Below are 19,618 nucleotides of genomic sequence, written 5' to 3' on the forward strand. Positions count from 1 at the left end.
GGGCAACCTGGGCTAAATACATATAGAGATTAGATAGCCAACCATTGCATGAAGATACTTCGGCCAAAGATTGCCAAAGATTGCTCTTCAGAAGCTAAACATCTGAATTTTCAGTGAAATTTTAAGTTTTAAAGAGTTGGTTTACTCTCTGTCTTGCTCTCACTCTCTCTATCACTGTATTATCGCCCCTCCCTCTCTTCTGTGTCAACCAAAGCAGACTATTCACTTCCTATCAGACATTCCTTACAAGCTTTTCCCTATTTCTGTTCACACTGACATGCCTTCCCTGTTGCTCTTTACCTCAAAAGCCTGGCTGTTTCCAGTTCCTTGGGCTAGTCTGAGTCTGCCCCTGAACCGTCTCTGTTCCCATATTGTTGCTAGCCTCTGAGCAACACAGAGTGAAATAAATGAGCCAAGTGTCAGAAAAACTGAGGCAGACTGCTCCTTGATAATCTTGGCAAGTCATAGCATCACTCGGAGCACAATTTTTTGGGTTTTTTTTTTTTTTTCTTCAAGACATACTCTATTCTTTTACTACATGGTATATTGAGTGCACCAGACCACATTTTCTCAATTACCAAAAGATACACAAAGATAACTGTGCCTTGATTCTCTTGAGAACCTCAATATCCATCATCTGTCTTTTGGAGGATTCAGTTTCTTACGACGTGTGTGATACTGTCCCCAAGGATACCAGTGATGCTTTGTAGTGAAGAACACTTTGCTAAGTTGCTCTATCATGGGTCCTTGCTCAAGGGGTTCACTTTTGACTTCTAATTTGGTTTTTAGCACTTGGTCATGTGTTTCTTCATGATTATGCACAGGATCTGGTCGAGGGATAGGTTTTGTATGTTCATATGGAATGTCCACAGAAGGGTGATAGCACACTATGGTTCTGCCATCAGAGGTCAAGGAGAGCTCTACTTTGCAGTTATAGTCATCTGGAAGTGAAGAATATGTAGATTTATAACAAACATAAGTTCCACTTTTACTTTGAATTAGAAATAAATGCTTCAAGATAGTTCTGTTTGATAGCACCCATTTTACTGTTGAAGCCACCATGGTGTATTGAAATCCTATCAGGTGAAATGGGAAAAGGTGTTTTGAAGAGAAGGTGCCTTTAAGATCTGCTTCTAGGCACACCAAATTTCATTCCTTGACAGCTATTCACAACGGACCAGCCATCTTTTTTTTTTTTTTTTTTTGAGGTAGGGTCTTGCTCTAGCCCAGGCTGACCTGGAATTCACTATGTATTCTCGGGGTGGCCTGTAACTCATGGCAATCCTCCTACTTCAGCTTCCCGAGTACTGGGATTAAAGGTGTGTGCCACTATGCCTGGCTCAATTTCTTCATTTCTCAATTGCCTTGATCTCCTCCCAGTACTTAGAAAACTGCAGGTACAGTATATAAATTCCTAATCATAAAGCTCAAGGTTGCCATTGATACTGCTTGAGACTCATGCTCATTTCTACTCTCCCTGAAATCTATGCATTCCTTCCCTTTACTGTTCAAAGCTCCATCCCAGGGTAGGCTGATCAGTGTTTCCTGTTTTACTGAGAAAACACAATCAGCAAAGCTTCCACCAATGCATCTACCATCCACCAACATAATGTGTACAAGCTCAGCTTTGGTTTTTTGTTACAGTGAAAATGTCTAGGAAAAGTCAATCCTGTGAAGGTATATGTGCTGGAATCATTTGCTTCCCATCTCTTTAAGAACACCTCACATGTAATTCTCCTTCATTCTTTGTTCTATATCTGTATCTATATGAAAGAGTGAAAGAGAGAGAGAATGGGTGTGTCTCCAGCCACTGCAAACAAACACCAGACACATGTGCTACCATGTGCATCTGGCTTTACATGGATTCTGGGGTCTCGAACCTGACTCCTTAGGCTTCACAGGCAAGCACTTTAACTGCTGAGCCATCTCTCCAGCCTGGTTTTCCTATTTCTACCAGATCTTTGTCATCAGCATCCATTGCTCTATTTAGTCCATAGAATTTAGAACAACCACCAAGATCTGTCTTGATTGCTTCCACTCTTCTGGTTCCCTCCTTTCCTATACAGCAACACTCATCAAAAAGCCTCCCAAATGCTTACTTTTATTCTTCCAAAACCAATTCTTAATCTAGCATCCACAGTTATTCTCTTAAAAATGCACGCCAGGGCATTGTCATTTTGCTGCTCAGAATTTCCTTGTGGCTGTTAATCACACTCTACACAAAGCCAAAGTCACCAAAGTTACTTTTGACTCTCTGAGCCTTCACTTCTTGTGCTTCAATCACCCTGGCTTGTTTTTTATTCCTGGAGCCCACTGTGAATTCCTTACATTCCAGATCCCCTTTATTTTTTCTATTGTTGTAAATCATCATGTCTATTACAGTTGTCAATATCTGCTATGCTATTTATTTAAGTAACTTAGTTTTTTTCTCTAGAGTTCAATTTATTATTATTATTATCAACATATTTTGTGTGGATGCATCATGGGTTGGTACCCTCTTTTCCCTCATCCCTGCCTCCATTCCACTGGGGACCCTCCCTTGGGGTTGTGGGTTGTGGGCATTGTAGAAGTAGTAGTCAGTTATCTTGCGGGGAGGGAATGCCTCTGGGCATGTTGTCTCAACCTGTGGCTCTTAAAATCTTTCTGTCCCCTCTTCCGCAAAATTCCCTGAGCCATGGTGGTTTTGAGGTAGGGTCTGACTACAGCCCAGGATGACCTGGAATTCACTATGTAGTCTTAGAGTAGCCTTAAACTCAAGGGATCCTACCTCTGCCTCCCAAGTGCTGGGATTAAAGGCGTGTGCCACCACTCCTGACAAGTAATTTGGTTTCATCAGTTTCTTCCAATAGAAAGTAGCTTTAATGAGCATATTTTTTTCTTTGATATGTAACAGCACATATTAAACAGCAGGTACTCAGTAAGTACTTTGAGGAATGAATAAATTTAGGGACTGACCTTGTTATTTCTTTGTGTTTTGCAATATATAACTTATATTTTATTAATTTTTGTATAAATGTTTTATGATCCTTTGGTAATATTATACAATCATTTCAGCAGAATCTTATTCTTTTTTAATTTGTTTCATAACCCAAATAATATTTCCTGATATACATAGAAGTTTCCTTTAAGTTTAGAAATTTTCAATAGTTTCTCTCTTTTGCATACTATTTCCAAGGTGCAATGACTTATCTTTTATTTTGCACAAGGGCACAAATAGACACAAGTCCAGTAACTGTGGGACACATTGTTTTCTAAGAGTGTAAAAACCAAGGAGAGTTCCACTGGGGTGCAATGGGCAGATTTGTTCACTGAGAACAAACTCAGACCCACAAAAGCCCTATAGAAATGTAGGCTTTTCAATTTACATTTGCAAATTCTGGCTAACAAATCCTCTAGCTCCTACTTGTCTTCACAATGGATCTGTGAAAAATCAGAAAGTTAAATTTTCTAGATTAGTGTCAGAAGGATCCCACCAACCTGGCTATTTAGAACCAAACTCAAGGTGCTTGGTCCATCCTCTCTCATGGATACACACAGTCTCTCTCTCTCTCCTAGAGGTTCAATTCCCCAGCCACCATTATAAAGTTAGGCATAAAAAGTGGTGCAAAAAAGTGGCATACACACAAAAGTGATGACAGTTTCCAGCATTCATTTGCAGGGTGGGGTGGGAGGCACAACACCCTGGCAAGGTCATGTGTGTGCGTGTATAGCACAAACACACATACACACACACACACACACACACACACACACACACACACACACAACACACCACTAAACATTTTTAGCTGGGCATGGTGGTGCGTGCCTTTAATTCTAGCACTTGGGAGTCTGAGGAAGGAGGATTGCCTGAGACTACAGAGAGAATTCCAGGTCAGCCTGGGCTAGAGTGAGAAAATAAAATAACATTTTTGCCAGGCAGAGTAGCCCATGCCTCTAATCTTAGCATTTGGGGAAACAGAGGTAGGAGGATCACTGTGAGTTCTAGGTCAGACTGAGCTAGGGCAAGACCCTACCTCAAAAAAAAAAAGTATGACTAAGTCAAATAGAAACCTACTATTTAGGACAATGCCACGCCCAGAAGCCATAGATTGCTACTAGAAAATTTTCAGTGTCAGGGATGAGATAACTTCCAGTGAATTGTTGGCCACAGGTGAAATAGTGGCATGTCTTTATGGGAGAAACCAACCACCCTCTAATTGGACTGGAGGCCCACTCCACAAGAGAGAATACATACTGGATACTGAAAACCTATGACAGGAAGTCATGAGCCCTAAGGGTGTAACATCTGCTGGGGGCTGGCTAAATGTACATACTATGCTCACCAAACTACTGGGTAAGCACTTCTCTTAATGTTCATACCCATGTATTAATGCTACTTTCACTTTTGGTTAGAGAAGCTTCTCTTTTCAGATGACTCAGAAGGCACCATAGTCCTGAGATGAAGTGACAGAGGAGTGCTCAACACTGAAACATCTCTATCACACCTTGCAAAGCTCAGGGCCCATTGCAGAAGAGGTGGCAGAAAGAATGTAACAGCCAAAGGAAAAGTAGGACTGCTTACAATGCACTCTTCCAGACACAAAATGGCCTGGATATCCATGACCTCACAGTGCCTGACACTACCTACACAAGACCCTCTGTGGTGGTTTTATTCAGGTGTCCCCCATAAACTTAAGTGTTCTAAATGCTAGGTTCCCAGCTGATGGAGATTTGGGAATTAACGCCTCCTGGAGGGAGTATATTGTGGGGGTGGGTTTATGGGTATTATAATAGTCAGTTTCCCATGCCAGTGTTTGGCACACTCTCCTGTTGCTATGGTCCACCTTATGTTGGCCAGGGGGTGATGTCCACCCTCTGCTCATGTCATTTTCCCCTGCCATCATGGTGCTTCTCCTCAAGCCTGTGAGCCAAAATAAAACCTCTTTTTCCCACAAACTGCTCTTGGTTGGGTGATTTCTACCAGCAATGAGAACCTGACTGCAACACTCTCATAATAGGGGAAAAGATGATGACATCAAAATAAAAGAGAGACTGATTGAGAGGGGGAGGGCAGATAATACAGACTGAAGTAGTAAAGGGAAAGTGAAGGGGGAACAAATTACCATGGTTTATTGTCTATAATTATAGAAGCTGTCAATAAAAAAAATCAAAAAATAAAGTAAAAAAAATTGTTGTTTTTGTTTTTTGAGGTAGTGTTTCACTCTAGCCCAGGCTGACCTATGTAGTCTCTATGTATGTGGTCTATGTAGTCACTATGTAGTCTCAGGGCAGCCTCGAGCTCATGGTGATCCTCCTAGCTCTGCTTCCCAAGTGCTGGGATTAAAGGCATGTGCCATCATGCACAGTTCAAAAAAAAACACTTGTTTTTAAAGAAGCCAGACTTAGTGGGACAAGCCTTTGATCCTAACTCTGGGGAAAGTGTGCAGGAGTCCAGAGCTCTCTATTCATCTCCCTCCCACTCTCCCCTACCATCCTGGCCGTGTTAACCCCTGAGACTCTGGGACTGCCTCCTGGAATGATAAGTCAATATACCCCTGGGCTAAGAGAAGGGAAGTTCACCTTCCCCCAGCCCCTACTTATACATACCACCAGAAGACCCTCTCTCACAGAGCAGTTTGTCAACATCCTTCCATAAAACCTGGCCAGCCCTCACTCTCTGCCTGGATCTCCTGATTCTCAGGTACATTCATGTCCCTTTCTCCCTTGTCTTTACTATTATTTTAAAAAATATTTTGGTGTTTCAAGGTAGGATCTCGCTTTAGCCCAGGCTGATCTGGAATTTACTATGTAGTCTCAGGCTGGCCTTGAACTCACAGCACCCTCCTACCTCTGCCTCCCAAGTACAGGGATTAAAAGTGTGCGCCACTAAGCCCAGCCTTGCCTTGTCCTTTTTCTCTCTCTCCACCCACCCCCTTTTCCCTTCTCCCACATTACAATACAGTCTTAGATCCAAGAAGTTGTCCGTCTTGGTCCTCCATTGTGAATCAACACCTCCCCACCCCCGACCTAACCCCAAAATTTAAAAAAAAAGAGGCACAGGGCTGTGATAGAACAGGCACCATTTCTAGTATATTGCATTTCTACTATATTTGTAATCTTATTCACAGTTCCTCTCAACCTATCATTTTGTAATAAAGATATTATTTTCTGTATTACACTATAAGCTTCTTGTGTTCATAATTTTTTTCAATTCATCTCTCATTACATTGACCCTTATTCTCTTAACATCTGTTTTGTAGGGCTTTGTACAATATCTTGCAAAAAGTAGGTAGAGCAAGAGAACATTTAGATGCTACTAAAGATAAAATAAACCAGGCCTGGTGGCACAGGGTCACAAACCTAGCTACTATGGAGTCTGAAGCATGAGAATTACAAGGTATGGCTTGCCTGGGCTATAGAGTTAGTTTAAGACCAGCTGGGCAACTTGGTGAATTTGTCTCAAAATTCAAACAAAACTGCAAGAACTAGGAAATAGTTCAGCTGTCAAGCTCTTGCCTAGTGTGAGTTCAAGTTCCCAGAAAAAAGCAACACCTATGTTAAAGATTCTGCAAGGCTGACTGACTTAAGATGTCCCTTTTGTGGAGAGGTGGAATGTTGCAGATCCAGAGCCAAATTATTTTGGACTATCATTAGCACCCTTAATAGCCAAATTGCCCACCTCTGTGTCTGACCTCGACATACTTGTGACTATCATGTGAAACCTTTTGAGATGTTTTTATATATCACTAGCTTCCACTAACTCAAACCTATGAATGTCATCAGATAGTATCTGAAACCTGTAGTGAAATTTTCCCTGATTTGCTGTATATAACCTGCCTATCTAATTTTGTTTGTTTGTTTGTTTTGTGGTAGGGTCTTGCTCTAGCCCAGGCTAATGTGGAATTCCCTATGTAATCCCAGGCTGGCCTCAAACTCACTGCAATCCTCCCCTCCTAATGTATTTTTTTTTTAATAGGCTGGAAAGATGGCTTATCAGTTAAGTTGCACCTAAAGACCCAGGTTAGATTCCTGAGGATCCACATAAGCATCTGGTTTTTGTCTGCAGTGGCTACAGGCTCTGGTGTGGCCATTCTCTGTATGTATCTGTCTGATTCTCTCTTTCTGTCTGTATCTCTCTACTTGCAATTAAATAAAATATATATTTCTTAAAATACTGCCTTGATTTATGACAGTCTTTCTTCTGTAACCATAAGACTGTGATACTATCACCAAATTGGAACATGCTATTTGGAGTAACCTGCACCCATGTTCCCAGTCCATGGTCACCAGAATAAACTATTCCCTTTGAGGTAAGAACTGTCAATCACTTGGTCAAAAGACCACCCATCACCCATAAATATGTTAAGGAGGTAGGGGCAATAGTTGTCCTCTTTAATGAGATACTGTACCCCCAAGATGCCTTTCCCTCTGGACACTTACTCATAGACCTTCCCAGATTCTGTCCACTTTTTTGAGGTCTAACTCAAAAAGTGTCACTCTCTCTCCCCTACCCCCTCCACTTTCTTTCTGCTTTATGGATGCTAGCCAAAATCCTGACCATGATGCTCTGACACTTGGGGATTTTCCACCTTTTTTTCAGTAAAGTTCCTCTACCTTCTTCCTAACTATGTACCTAATTTTTCCTGGTGACAACACAACCACCTGGACAGCATGGAAATCTGCAACATACCAGTCTTACCTTGTGATTCAAGAGCACATCCTGCCCAATCTCATAGTACCTGCTATGTTGACCCCATTTATGAAAAACACTGACTGCCTTTCTAATCTTGGCATAGGATACCCAAGAAATGTTTCTTACTGTAAATAGGAGGCATTTCCAGAAGTTACAAGAAAGCAGTACTCAAAGAGTCTGTGTTGCTAAATGCTTGTGGGATTTTGTTTTTATCAGCACAGAGCATCCTTTCTTTGGAAACAATGAAATATATAGGACTACAACGCAAGAATGCAGATGGATCACTTTATATTTATGATGAAAAAGAGTAGCATAGGAGGCAGTTGTAAATGAATGACAGGGTTTCCACCCTGACGCTTCCTCTGCCCTAGTGCCAGACAGCTCTTCCAAAAAGGAAAGAAATGGGCTGGAGAGATGGTTCAGTGGTTAAAGGGGCTTGCTTGCAGAGCCTAGAGGCTTGGGTTCAATTCCCCAGTGCTCACTTAAGGCCAAATGCACAGGGTGGCATGTCTGGAGTTCGTTTGCAGTGGCACTATGCCATGGTATGCACATTCTCATTCATTTTTCTTTTTCTTTCCTTGCAAATAAATTAATAATAATAATAATAAAACTTGAAGGAAGGAAAAAGAGCTTTTGACCATGAATAGGGTTTCTGAAGTCCAGGGAAGGGATATAGTATCAGCTCTCAAACCAATGCCTGGACTTCACCAGCAGAGTCCCAGGAAAGGACCTTTTGGAAATGTGGGCAAAGAGCAGTGGGCAATGGACTTTGGCCACATAGAAGGTGGTAGCACAGTGTGAAGAATATCTCTCTAGCTGTCTCAGAGCATGAGGGATCATAGCAGAAAGTATGAGAGTGGGGGGAGGGCAAGCACATCTGAAAATATCCCCAATTTATTCAGGTCAGGGATTCCTTTTACCTTCCCATTCCTTTTTCCCAGTCTTGCCTCTGCCTGGGAGCTGGCCAGAGGCATTTCCTTTATGTAGTATTTCTCTTTATCCAGAAGTTCAGCAAGTGGGACTGATAGTGCCCCAGGGACTCCTACCATTTCCTCAGTCTCCAGGGCGATGCCTCCTGAATGAAAGGATCTAAAAAGAGAAACGCTCAACAGACATACCCATTTCTGTTCTCTCACGTGCACCAGAATATTTTCTGCTCTAGGCTCCCACACTCTAACAGCCTCATTATTCTCTGAGATTTTCCTCTCCTCCTTCATTTCCCTGCCTCTGCAGCCACCCCATACTACCTACACACAAACATACTCCAGTTTGCAGTTTCCATACTGTTACCTCTGAGGGTGGGAGAGTACCAGAAAGGGAGAGGTAACTAGATCTTTATCTGTCTGGAAACTTCTCAATCTCCATATGGAAAAAAACTAAAAAAAATTGTTCCCAGGAGCATTGGAGGGCCATAATTCTATGGCCCTCCTGGATTCATCATTCTCAACCCTATCTTCATCCATCCATGAGTTCATAACTCATTATAGGTCTAATGTTAAAACCTAACTTTTTTCTTTTAAATATTTTATTTGAGACACACACACACATACCAGAGAGAGAATGAATGTGCCAGGGCCTCTTGCCACTGAAAATGAACTTTCTTTACATGGATACTGGGAAGTTGAGCCCCAGGCCATTAGGCATTACAAACAAGCGCCTTTAAATCTTCCCAGACTAAAGCCTAATTTCCTCATATAAGGCAGTCACACAGAAGTAGTGTTCTTCCTTCCTTGCTCCATTCTTCTATGCCTTTATTTTGGGCTGACCTAGAACTCATTATATAACCCAGACTGTGCATCCCCTTGTGTCATCTGGCTAACATGGGTCCTGGAGAATCAAACCAGGGTCCTTTGGCTTTGCAGGCAAACGCCTTAACTGCTAAACCATCCCTCCAGCAACGCCTCCCACAAGGCTTCTTTTCAGGCATTGTATACCTAAATATAATGCAATTGTGTCTGTTAATCTAAAAAGTACAATAAAAACATAGCAAAAGATCCAAAAGCCTGGAAATAAGATCAAGTTATGTATTTATACTTTTTTATTGTTGTTTCTTTGAAAGAAAGGGAAAGAGAGAGAGGAAGGGAGGGAATGGGCATGCCAGGGCCTGCTGCCACTACAAACAAACTCTAGACACATTAATTACTTTGTGTATCTGGCTGTAAAATGGGTACTGGGGAATCGAACCCAAGCCGTCAGAATTTGCAAGCAAGACTGCTGAGAGCTGAATACTAAAGGAGATTTCTGTCAAGTACTTCAAGGCTCCTCAGGGAACACTGCAGAAGAGGAAGTGGGAAGAGTGAGCAAGAGAGAGAGAGATTGAGTGAGTATGGGCATGCCTGGCCCTCTTGCCATGCAAATGAACTCTAGACACATGTGCCTCTTTATGCATTTGGCTTTCCTTGGTACAGTGGAATCAAACCCAAGTAGGCAAGCTTTTCAAGAAAGTACTTGTAACTGCTGAGCCATCTCCCTTTAATACTTTTATTCTTAAACTATTTTTCTATAAAGATTTTATAAGGGGAAAGTGGGGGGAGGGAGGCTATTACCATGGGATTTTTTAATTTATTTTTTATTTTTTTAAAATTTTTGTTTATTTTTATTTATTTATTTGAGAGTGACAGGCATAGAGCGAAAGAGAGAGAGAGAGAGAGAGAGAGAGAGAGAGAGAATGGGCACGCCAGGGCCTCCAGCCACTGCAAACGAACTCCAGACACATGCGCCCCCTTGTGCATCTGGCTAACGTGGGTCCTGGGGAATCGAGCCTTGAACCGGGGTCCTTAGGCTTCACAGGCAAGCGCTTAGCCGCTAAGCCATCTCTCCAGCCCGGATTTTTTTTTTTTAATAGTCATGGAAGTTGTTAATAAAGGAAAATTTGAAAAGAAAATAAAAAAGATGTCTAGAGGTCCTGGCATGCCAATTCTCTCTCATAAAAATTAAAAAAATAAAAATTATGGGGCTGGAGAGATGGCTTAGCGGTTAAGCGCTTGCCTGTGAAGCCTAAGGACCCCGGTTCGAGGCTCGGTTCCCCAGGTCCCACGTTAGCCAGATGCACAAGGGGGCGCACGCGTCTGGAGTTAGTTTGCAGAGGCTGGAAGCCCTGGCTCGCCCATTCTCTCTCTCCCTCTATCTGTCTTTCTCTCTGTGTCTGTCGCTCTCAAATAAATAAATAAAAAATTTAAAAAAATAAATAAAAATAAAAATTATGTAAACTAGAGTCATAGCAAGAAATATGTAACGTGAACAAGAAATAACCCTGTGTTGCTATTAGGTATAAACCCCTAAGCTTTTGGGTTTGCTTGTTATTATAGGAAACCTAGCTCCTATTGGCTGGGAGATATATTTTAAGAGGCTAATGTTAGATGTTAATATTATTTTCTTTCCCCTTCTTTTTCCTGCTCTAATAGATCCTAACTCTTCCTTGTGGGTGAAATAAAACTTGAGGAAACTTGAGGATCAAAATCTCTAAAATGTTTTCTTCTCCATGATGGTAGAACTGGTTTATGGGAAGTCATTTCAGCAGAAATAGGATAGAAAAGATCATCCCTGATGATTTCACTATTCATCTGTAACTGAGGGATGAAGGTATGACTAGCTTTTAATGAAGTCACACAACACTGATATACAGCACAGAATAGGTTTCTACTTTATACCATTGAGTAAATGAATGAATACAAACCAAGTTCAGATTCATATCATAATTGATGTACAATTCATGTGACTGTGTTAAGTGTAAATGAACAAACAGATAAGCACTGCCTGCTGAAGTCTTAAAAGTCTCCTGGAACCATGGAAACCCTGAGGGATATGAGCTCTGGTTTAACTCAAACAGCTAAACTGTTTTTCAAAAAGTTCTTGAAACTCTTTAAATCTTAATTTTCCTAGCTCTTTTCTTCCTTCCTCCCTCCCTCCAAGTTTTCTTTTTTAAAAACCATTTACCTTCATTTAAATAAAACATAATTTATGAGTACTGCAGTTCCTTAGTCTTCTTTTACAAATTGCCCACTGCTGTTTCTGAGTACGATGCAATAATTGGATCTAAAATAGCCTCCTCCCCTAAGCAAAACATATGAACTGAGTTATGCATTTGTTGTCTGTAGTCAGGACTAGAGAGTGAAATAAATGAGATAAGACCAAAAGTAGTCCTAGCTTTCTGGCAGAAGTGAGGCATGACCAAGTAGAGTATGGCTGTCTTGCTGAGTTGCAGAGACTGTGGTTAGAATTTCAAGGGGTGATAACAGCTGAAACAGGGGAGCAGAGTTACAGACAGTGCTATATAAAAAACAAAAGGGTCAAAGGATTGAGCTGTGTTATCACTGAGATTGCTGCTGAATAAATAGTGATAAAAACAGGATGAAATTCCAATGAGGTTTCACTATAGAATAACTAAGAAGTTATTCTCAGTGATTCCCAGTTCTCATGTAGGCCTGGAAGACATTTGAGTTTTGACTATAGGGTCTGTCATGGGAAATTTTTTTTCCTGCACATCTATTCGCCCCAGAAAGAGCACAGATGACAGACCAAGGGATGATTATACCAAAACTGGTTTGGTGAACCAATGAGTTTATTGGGGTTACTTACAGATCAGTGTGAGGGGTTACTTACAGAGCATGGATGACTCAAAGGCAGCTGTGTCACTAAGAAGCCCACCCCAACATTACCACTCACGGAAGCTACATCTCTGGAGCATAATGCACAACCTTCAGGCAGCTCAGCTGGTCCAGAGCATTTTCCCAAGCAGTTGTTTTCCCTTTGAATAACCATGGGTGTGTAGGGCCGGGTGGGGGAGGGAGGAGAGGAGAGGAGAGTCGTTCTTGCAACCTTTTTCCCAGACTTGTTGACTTCCTGAGCCTCCTAAGCTTCTTTCCTCTTCTTAGGAGAGAATGTTACAATTGGAAGGAAATTGTTATAAGACATGATACCTAGAAACAGAGCTCCAAAATACATGAAATGAAGCCAGGCATGGTGGTGCACCCCTTACTTCGAGCACTGGGGAGGATGAGGTAGGGGGATCTCCATGAGTTCATTGTCAACCTGGAGCTACACAGTGAGTTCCAGGTCAGTTTGGGCTAGAAAGAAACCCTGCCTCAAGAAAAAAAAAATACATGAAATGGAAACTAAGAGACCCAGTAAGAAAAATAGACAAATCAATAGTTATAGACAGAAATTTAACTATTTTCCAACAATGATGGGAAAAGTAAACAACAAATCAAAAAGGATACAATACTTGAGTATCAGCCAGCTAGATTTCTTTGACACTTATATAGTCTATTCTACTTAGCAATATCAGAATACATGTTCAAGTAGACACCATCATCTGGGCCATTAAACAAGTCTCAATAAACTGAGGTTATTGTGTTCACTGATCACAGAAAAATTAATTGGGAATCAGTAACACAAAGGTTTATGGAAGGTTACAAAACTTTGGAAGTTATACTGCCAAGTTATACTCAATAACCTGCACCTCAAAGAAGCATGAGGAAGACTCAAAAATGTCTTGAATATTGGAGCAAGGGTCATGCAAAAATTGAGGTTGAGACAATATGAGTTCAACAAAAACTTGTTTATTATTACTATTACCGCAGATGTGCAGGACTGATCAATCAGGGATGTAGCCAGACTTGGGAGCTGGGACTGTGACCCAGATGGGAAGGCATGCAGGCCTTTTAAAGCAAAAAACTCAAGCAGGTGTGGGGAAGTGGGATGAGGGAGCGGTTGGAGTAACCTTTAGCAGGACTGGTTGGGTCCAGGTGCCAGGTTGTTTTGGGGCTTAGTTTCAGGAACTGTTGGTCTAGATAGGGTTTTTCAAAGTCCTCAAGCTCATTTTGGCAAGCCCTTTTGGGTAGCTAGAAGCTGATTGGTTGGCTCGAGGGCTAGGGACTTTTGGTGGTTTTCTTGGAACACAGGGTACAGGGAGGTCAGCAGATTTTATAAAATGGTGAGGATTTACAAAATGGAGTTACTGTGGCCCTTCATTCCCCCCTTTAACTTGCAACTGAATCAAATCTTTGATTCCTTGTCATCTCCCTGTAAGTCCATGTCAACCGGTAGGGGGAATATTGATACCTGAGTACCATTAATCTGACTGATGCTACCCAGGCCTGGATAAATATGATGAGGGTATTTATAAGATAAAGCCCATAAGTTAGGGCCAACAGCAAAATCAAAAAGGGTCCAGCTAGCGCAGATAGTAAGTTGGTGAGCCAAGGTGACCAGTTAAAGAGTTTGTGAAACCAAGACCATGACTGTTCATTGCCTTTTTGTCTATTTTCTATGCCTGTTTTGAGGAGTTCTAGGGTCTGTCTGATGACTCCTGAATAACTGGTTAGTGTAAAAAGAGCAGATTTCTCCTAATGCTGTGCATAGCCCATCTTCCTTAAGGAACAAGAGGTCTAAGCTTCTTCTGTTTTGAAGGACTACCTCAGCCAAGGAATCAACCTGGCATGCATGCTTGCTTGCTTGCTTGCTTGCTTGCTTGCTTGCTTGCTTTCTTTCTTTTCTTTTCTTTTCTTTCTTTCTTTCTTTCTTTCTTTCTTTCTTTCTTTCTTTCTTTCTTTTTTTTTAATTTATTTATTTGAGAGCGACAGACACAGAGAGAAAGACAGATAGAGGGAGAGAGAGAGAACGGGCGCGCTAGGGCTTCTAGCCTCTGCAAATGAACTCCAGACACGTGCGCCCCCTTGTGCATCTGGCTAACGTGGGACCTGGGGAACCGAGCCTCGACCGGGGTCCTTAGGTTTCACAGGCAAGCGCTTAACCGCTAAGCCATCTCTCCAGCCCAACCTGGCTTTCTAATAAGGCTGTTGTCTCATGAAGTCTCATTAAATCTCTGTTTACCAGTTCAGTGAGTTGTTGGTGACTAGACAGTCTGAGTACCAATGAAGTCACCCCGATGGCGGTAGACCCACTATCCCTTTTCCCACTAAGGTGGGGATTAGGATGGGAGCAGTTCTCTGAAAATGGTAGTGGTGGAGGGAAGGTATTAGGTGCTGGTGGCCATTTCCCCTCCATAATAGAGTATCCTGGGTACAACAGTTACCAAGATACATAACTCAGGGCTATTTCTGTCTATGAAGAATACTGAGAGGCAAGGTGACAGTCCTAGAGTGCAAGCAAAGTATGTCCTGACGGGAGCAGCTAACACAGTCTTCCCCAGGAGTTGGAGAACTGAACAACATGGGTGGAGGAGGGAAGGCATAGTAATGAATAGGGGGAGCCCTCTAACTGGTAGTTGTCAGAGTGAAAGCAAGTACCATTGCCCATGACATCACCCACAGTGATGGAGGACAACCAAGGACATGAGTGGGAGTCATTAGAGGGAACAGTTTTTAGTTAGTAAAATGGAAGGGGGTTCTGAGAGGCCAACCATATATAGTAGGGGGGGGGGGTCTATGGTCCAGACAGAGTCAACAATCTTTAGTGGTATCAGGGGTACTAGAGTTTAGGAATAAGTGGCATTAACTAGGTCTAATAGGGTAGTGACTGAGAGAGAGGTTAGGTCTAGAGGAGAGTCCAGATGAAGGGGCAGGAGGATTATCTTGTTTGAAGAAGATCTGGGTTTAGTTCAGCCTAAGGGAGGTTTGAGGGCCCTTGGCAATGTGGCTTTGGGTGGAGGGGCAAGGGATCTGATGGAGAGATTGGGGATAGATACCTTCTATGGTATACACTGTATGGTAAAAGAGATTCCAGGGTCTTGACCAGACACATAAGCCTTTAGCCCCTAGGTTTTTCCCATCTGTCAGGGCTTAGGGTTGGCTGGATTCCAGCTTTTATGGTTAGGATAAAGCAGCAACAATGGTTTGAACTACATGGTTGGGTGTGAGAAAAGGAAACCATGAGGTCAAGATCAGGATTGGTGACCTTCCATTTTCCTGGCCCTATTGTCTCAGATTCACAAACCTCACTGTACACATAAATTAGTCCCCTCAGTACAGAGAAGACCACCCACATGTTGACCCATGGGGCACAGGTAATAGGTGTATGGGAGTGCCCAGGTCCCTAGGAGGGACCAGTTCCCAGGAGATGGTAGGCCAGAGGTCTACAAGGTCTACCTGAAAGGTATCTTGTTGGTTTAGGTCTCTGGCAGAGAAGCTAGATAGGACTTTCCTGTTTTTGTTTTTGTTTTTATCAGATAACCTCCAGTCACAAGTTGGAGGCCTGTATGGTGAATCTCAGGACCCAGAAACTCTGAGGAATAAAGAAGATATTAGGAGGAGGCAAGGAATTAAAATCACAATGGCTGATGAACCAACTTAACTCATAGGGGGTCGGTTGGATGCTGTTGATCCCATCATCTGGTGTCTAGGTCATCTGGCCTTCCATTGGCAAGGGCTGGCTTGATGTGAGAGCAATGGATCCAAGTTTTTATTCTGTCAACCTTCACTGCCATAGGAGTGGTGAGGATAACAGAATGAGGTCCTTTCCAAAACAGGCTAAGGCTCTCCTTATGGTGTCTTTTGACCCAGACCAAATCTCCAGGTTTATGACCATGGGGCTTTGCTGGTGGCAGCTCATAGACTTGCCTCAGGATTGGGATGATATTATCCTGGGCTGTCTGCAGCACCTGGATAGATGTGAGAAAATTAAATTCAGATATCTCAGCTAACAACTCTGCTTGGAGTTTAGGGAAGAGGGGAGGAAGCCTTCCAAACATAATTTCATAAGGGGTCAATCTATAGGTATAAGGGGTATTTTGGGTACAGAAAAGAGCTAAGGGTAGGAGGGCTGTCCAGTCCTCACCAGTTTCAAGGGTTAATTTAGTTAAGGTCTCCTTTAGGATCTAATTCATTCTTTCTATCTGTCCAGAACTTTGGGGATGGTAAGCATAATGGAGTTTCCAGTTAGTCCCCAGAATTCTTACTAGTCCTTGTATAACCTGAGAAACAAAAGCAGGTCCATTATCAGAGCCTAAGTAGTAGGAAGGCCATACCTGAGGATAAGTTCTTCCAGGATCATCTTTGACATGATGGTAGTCATTTCTCTCTTAATAGGGAAGGCCTCAACCCATCCTGAAAAAGTGTTTATAAAAAACTAAAAGATACTTATAGCCATATTTACCTGGTTTTACCTCAGTAAAATCAACTTCCCAGTACACCCCAAGCACGATTCCCCTCTCTCTTTTGTTGAGGGACTGATTGCCAGAAATTGGGTTGGTAACTTGGCAAGGTAAGCACTTGAAGATGTACTCTTCTATAATTTGGTTGAGCCGGAAAAATCTTGAAATGAGACGGAGTCAAAAGTTGTCTGATTTTGCATCTCCCCAAATGAGTGCTTTTGTGGATCTGATGGATTAAAGCCTTAGGTATTTCTTCAGGAAGGATGAAGTGGCCCTCTTTAGCTATTTCCATCAATGAAGTAGACCATTCCAGGGGACATCTATTAAGTCTGGTCTAGTACCCTGGACCTGTTGGAGTAACTCAGAACAGTCACGGAGTGTCTCCAAGTAGTGATTAGGCAATACAGTGGCCGGGTTGAGAGTAAAAGAGGGGTGGAAGGCTATTCATGGAGGGAGTTAACTAGCAAAGCCCATGATTCTCACTATGCATACCCACCCAGCACCACCCTACCATGCATGCCAGGTGGCAGCAGCAGAGACTAAGCAACAGATTTTTCAACTTCATCTTATATAAAAAGTCTCCCACCTAAATAAACCCCACGCCCAGATGGATTCAATGGTGAATTTTGCCAGACCTTCTTGGAAGACCTAATACCACTGCTTCTCAAACATTTCTATAAAATAGAAAAGGAAGGAATTTTACTGAACTCCATCTGTGAAGACAGCATCATCTTCCTTCCAAAACCAGACAAAGACAGAACAAAAGAAGAAAATTACAGACCAATCTCCCTCATGAACATAGATGAAAAAATTCTTAACAAAATATTGGCAAACAAAATACAAGAATATATAGAAAAGATTACTCACTGTGACCAAGTTGGCTTTATCCCAAGGATGCAGGAATGGTTCCAAGTACACAAATCGATAAATGTAATACATCATATAAGTGGTCTGAAGGACAAAAATCACATGATCATCTCAATACATACAAAACATACAGACAAGGCATTTGACAAAATCCAACATCCTTTCATGGTAAAACTATTAGAGAAACTGGGAATAGAAGGAACATATCTCAACATAATAAAAGCTATTTATGACAAACTTACATCCAACACAATACTAAATAGTGAAAAACTTGAAACTTTTCCACTAAATTCAGGAACAAAGCAAGGGTGTCTACTGTCCCCACTTTTATTTAATATAGTACCAGAAGTCTTAGCTATAGCAATAAGGCAAGAGACACTCATAAATGGGATACAAATTGGAAAGGAAGAGATCAAATTATCACTATTTGCAGATGATATGATTCTATACATAAAAAACCCTAAAAACTCTACCAGCAGAGATTGCTTTGTGGTTAAGCATTTGCCTGTGAAGCCTATGGACCCCGGTCCAAGGCTCAATTCCCCAGGATCCATGTTAGCCAGATGCACAAAGGGGTACATGTGTCTGGAGTTCGTTTGCAGTGACTGGTAGCCCTGGCGTGCCCATTGTCTCTCTATATATATCTGCCTCTTTCTCTCTCTATGTCACTCTCAAATAAATAAATAAAAATGAACAACAAAAACTCTACCAGCAAACTGTTAGAGCTAATAAACACTTTCAGCAATGTAGCAGGATACAAAATAAATACACAGAAATCAGTAGCTTTCCTTTATACTAACAACAAACATGTAGAGAATGAAATCAGGGAATCTCTCCCATTCACAATTGCCTCAAAAAAATAAATTATCTTGGAATAAACTTACTCAAGAAAGTGAAGGATCTCTACAATGAGAACTTTAAAACACTCAAGCGAGAAGTTGCAGAAGACACAAGAAAATGGAAAGCCATCCATATTCTTGGATTGGAAGAATAAATATTGTGAAAATGTCAGTCTTACCAAGAGCTATCTATACATTTAATGCAGTCCCCATTAAAATTCCAATGCCATTCCTCATAGAAATAGAAACAAAAATCCTAAAATTTATTTAGAAGCACAAAAACCCTTGAAGAGCCAAAGCAATCTTGAGCAACAAAATTAAGTTTGGTGGTATCACCATACCTGATTTTAAGCTATGTTGCAAACCCACAGTAGCAAAAACAGCATGGTACTGGTCCAAAGATAGACATATAGATCAATGGAACAGAATAGAGGACCCAGATGTTAACAGGGCAGCTATAGCCATCTGACTTTTGACAAAAAATGTCAAAAAATTCACTGGAGAAAAGACAGCCTCTTCAACAAGTGGTGCTGGGGAAATTGGATATCTATATGTAGAAGGATGAAAATAGATCCTTGCCTTTCTCCATGCATAAGAATCAAGTCCAGATGGATCAGAGACCTTAATATTAGACCTGAAACTAGTGTCTCTGCAATTTCTCACTTGAATGTTTTAAAGTTTTCATTGCAGAGATCCTTCACTTCCTTGGTTAGGTTTATTCCAAGGTACTTTATTTTTTATTTACTTAGTTATTTTGGTTTATTTTTATTTTATTTATTTATTTATTTACTTTTGTGAGGAAGGATCTCACTCTGGCCCAGGCTGACCTGGAATTAACTATGTAGTTTCAAGGTGGCCTCGAACTCACAGCAATCCTCCTACCTCTGCCTCCTGAGTGCTGGGATTAAAGGTGTACACAACCATGTCCAGTTAAGGTACTTTCTTTTCTTTTCCTTTTTTTTTTTTTTTTTTTTTTTTTTAAGTTTTTCAAGTTTTCAAGATAGGGTCTTGCTCTAGCCCAGGCTGACCTGGAAATCACTTTGTAGACTCAGGATGATCTCATGAAATTACAAAGCTTTTGTACAGCAAAGGACATTGTGAATAGAGAAAAGAGATAACCTACAGAAAGGGAGAAACTCTTTGTCAGCTATACATCTGACAGAAGATTAATATCCAGAATATACA

General features: G+C 41.5%; 1 protein-coding gene across 1 annotated transcript; it reads right to left on the reverse strand.

Moving 5' to 3' along the window:
- Positions 1–633: 633 nt before the first annotated feature.
- LOC101593955 (39S ribosomal protein L42, mitochondrial-like) lies at positions 634–1,062 on the reverse strand. Its single transcript, XM_004652403.1, has one exon. It carries the CDS (start codon positions 1,060–1,062, stop codon positions 634–636), a length of 429 nt encoding a protein of 142 aa, XP_004652460.1.
- Positions 1,063–19,618: the final 18,556 nt, after the last annotated feature.

This window comes from Jaculus jaculus, chromosome 11, assembly GCF_020740685.1.
Source record: "Jaculus jaculus isolate mJacJac1 chromosome 11, mJacJac1.mat.Y.cur, whole genome shotgun sequence".
Classification (NCBI taxonomy): Eukaryota; Metazoa; Chordata; class Mammalia; order Rodentia; family Dipodidae; genus Jaculus; species Jaculus jaculus.

Coding starts and splice junctions, on each gene's coding strand:
- LOC101593955 (XM_004652403.1), bottom strand. CDS start 1,062: ATGGTGGCTTCAACAGTAAAATGGGTGCTATCAAACAGAACTATCTTG.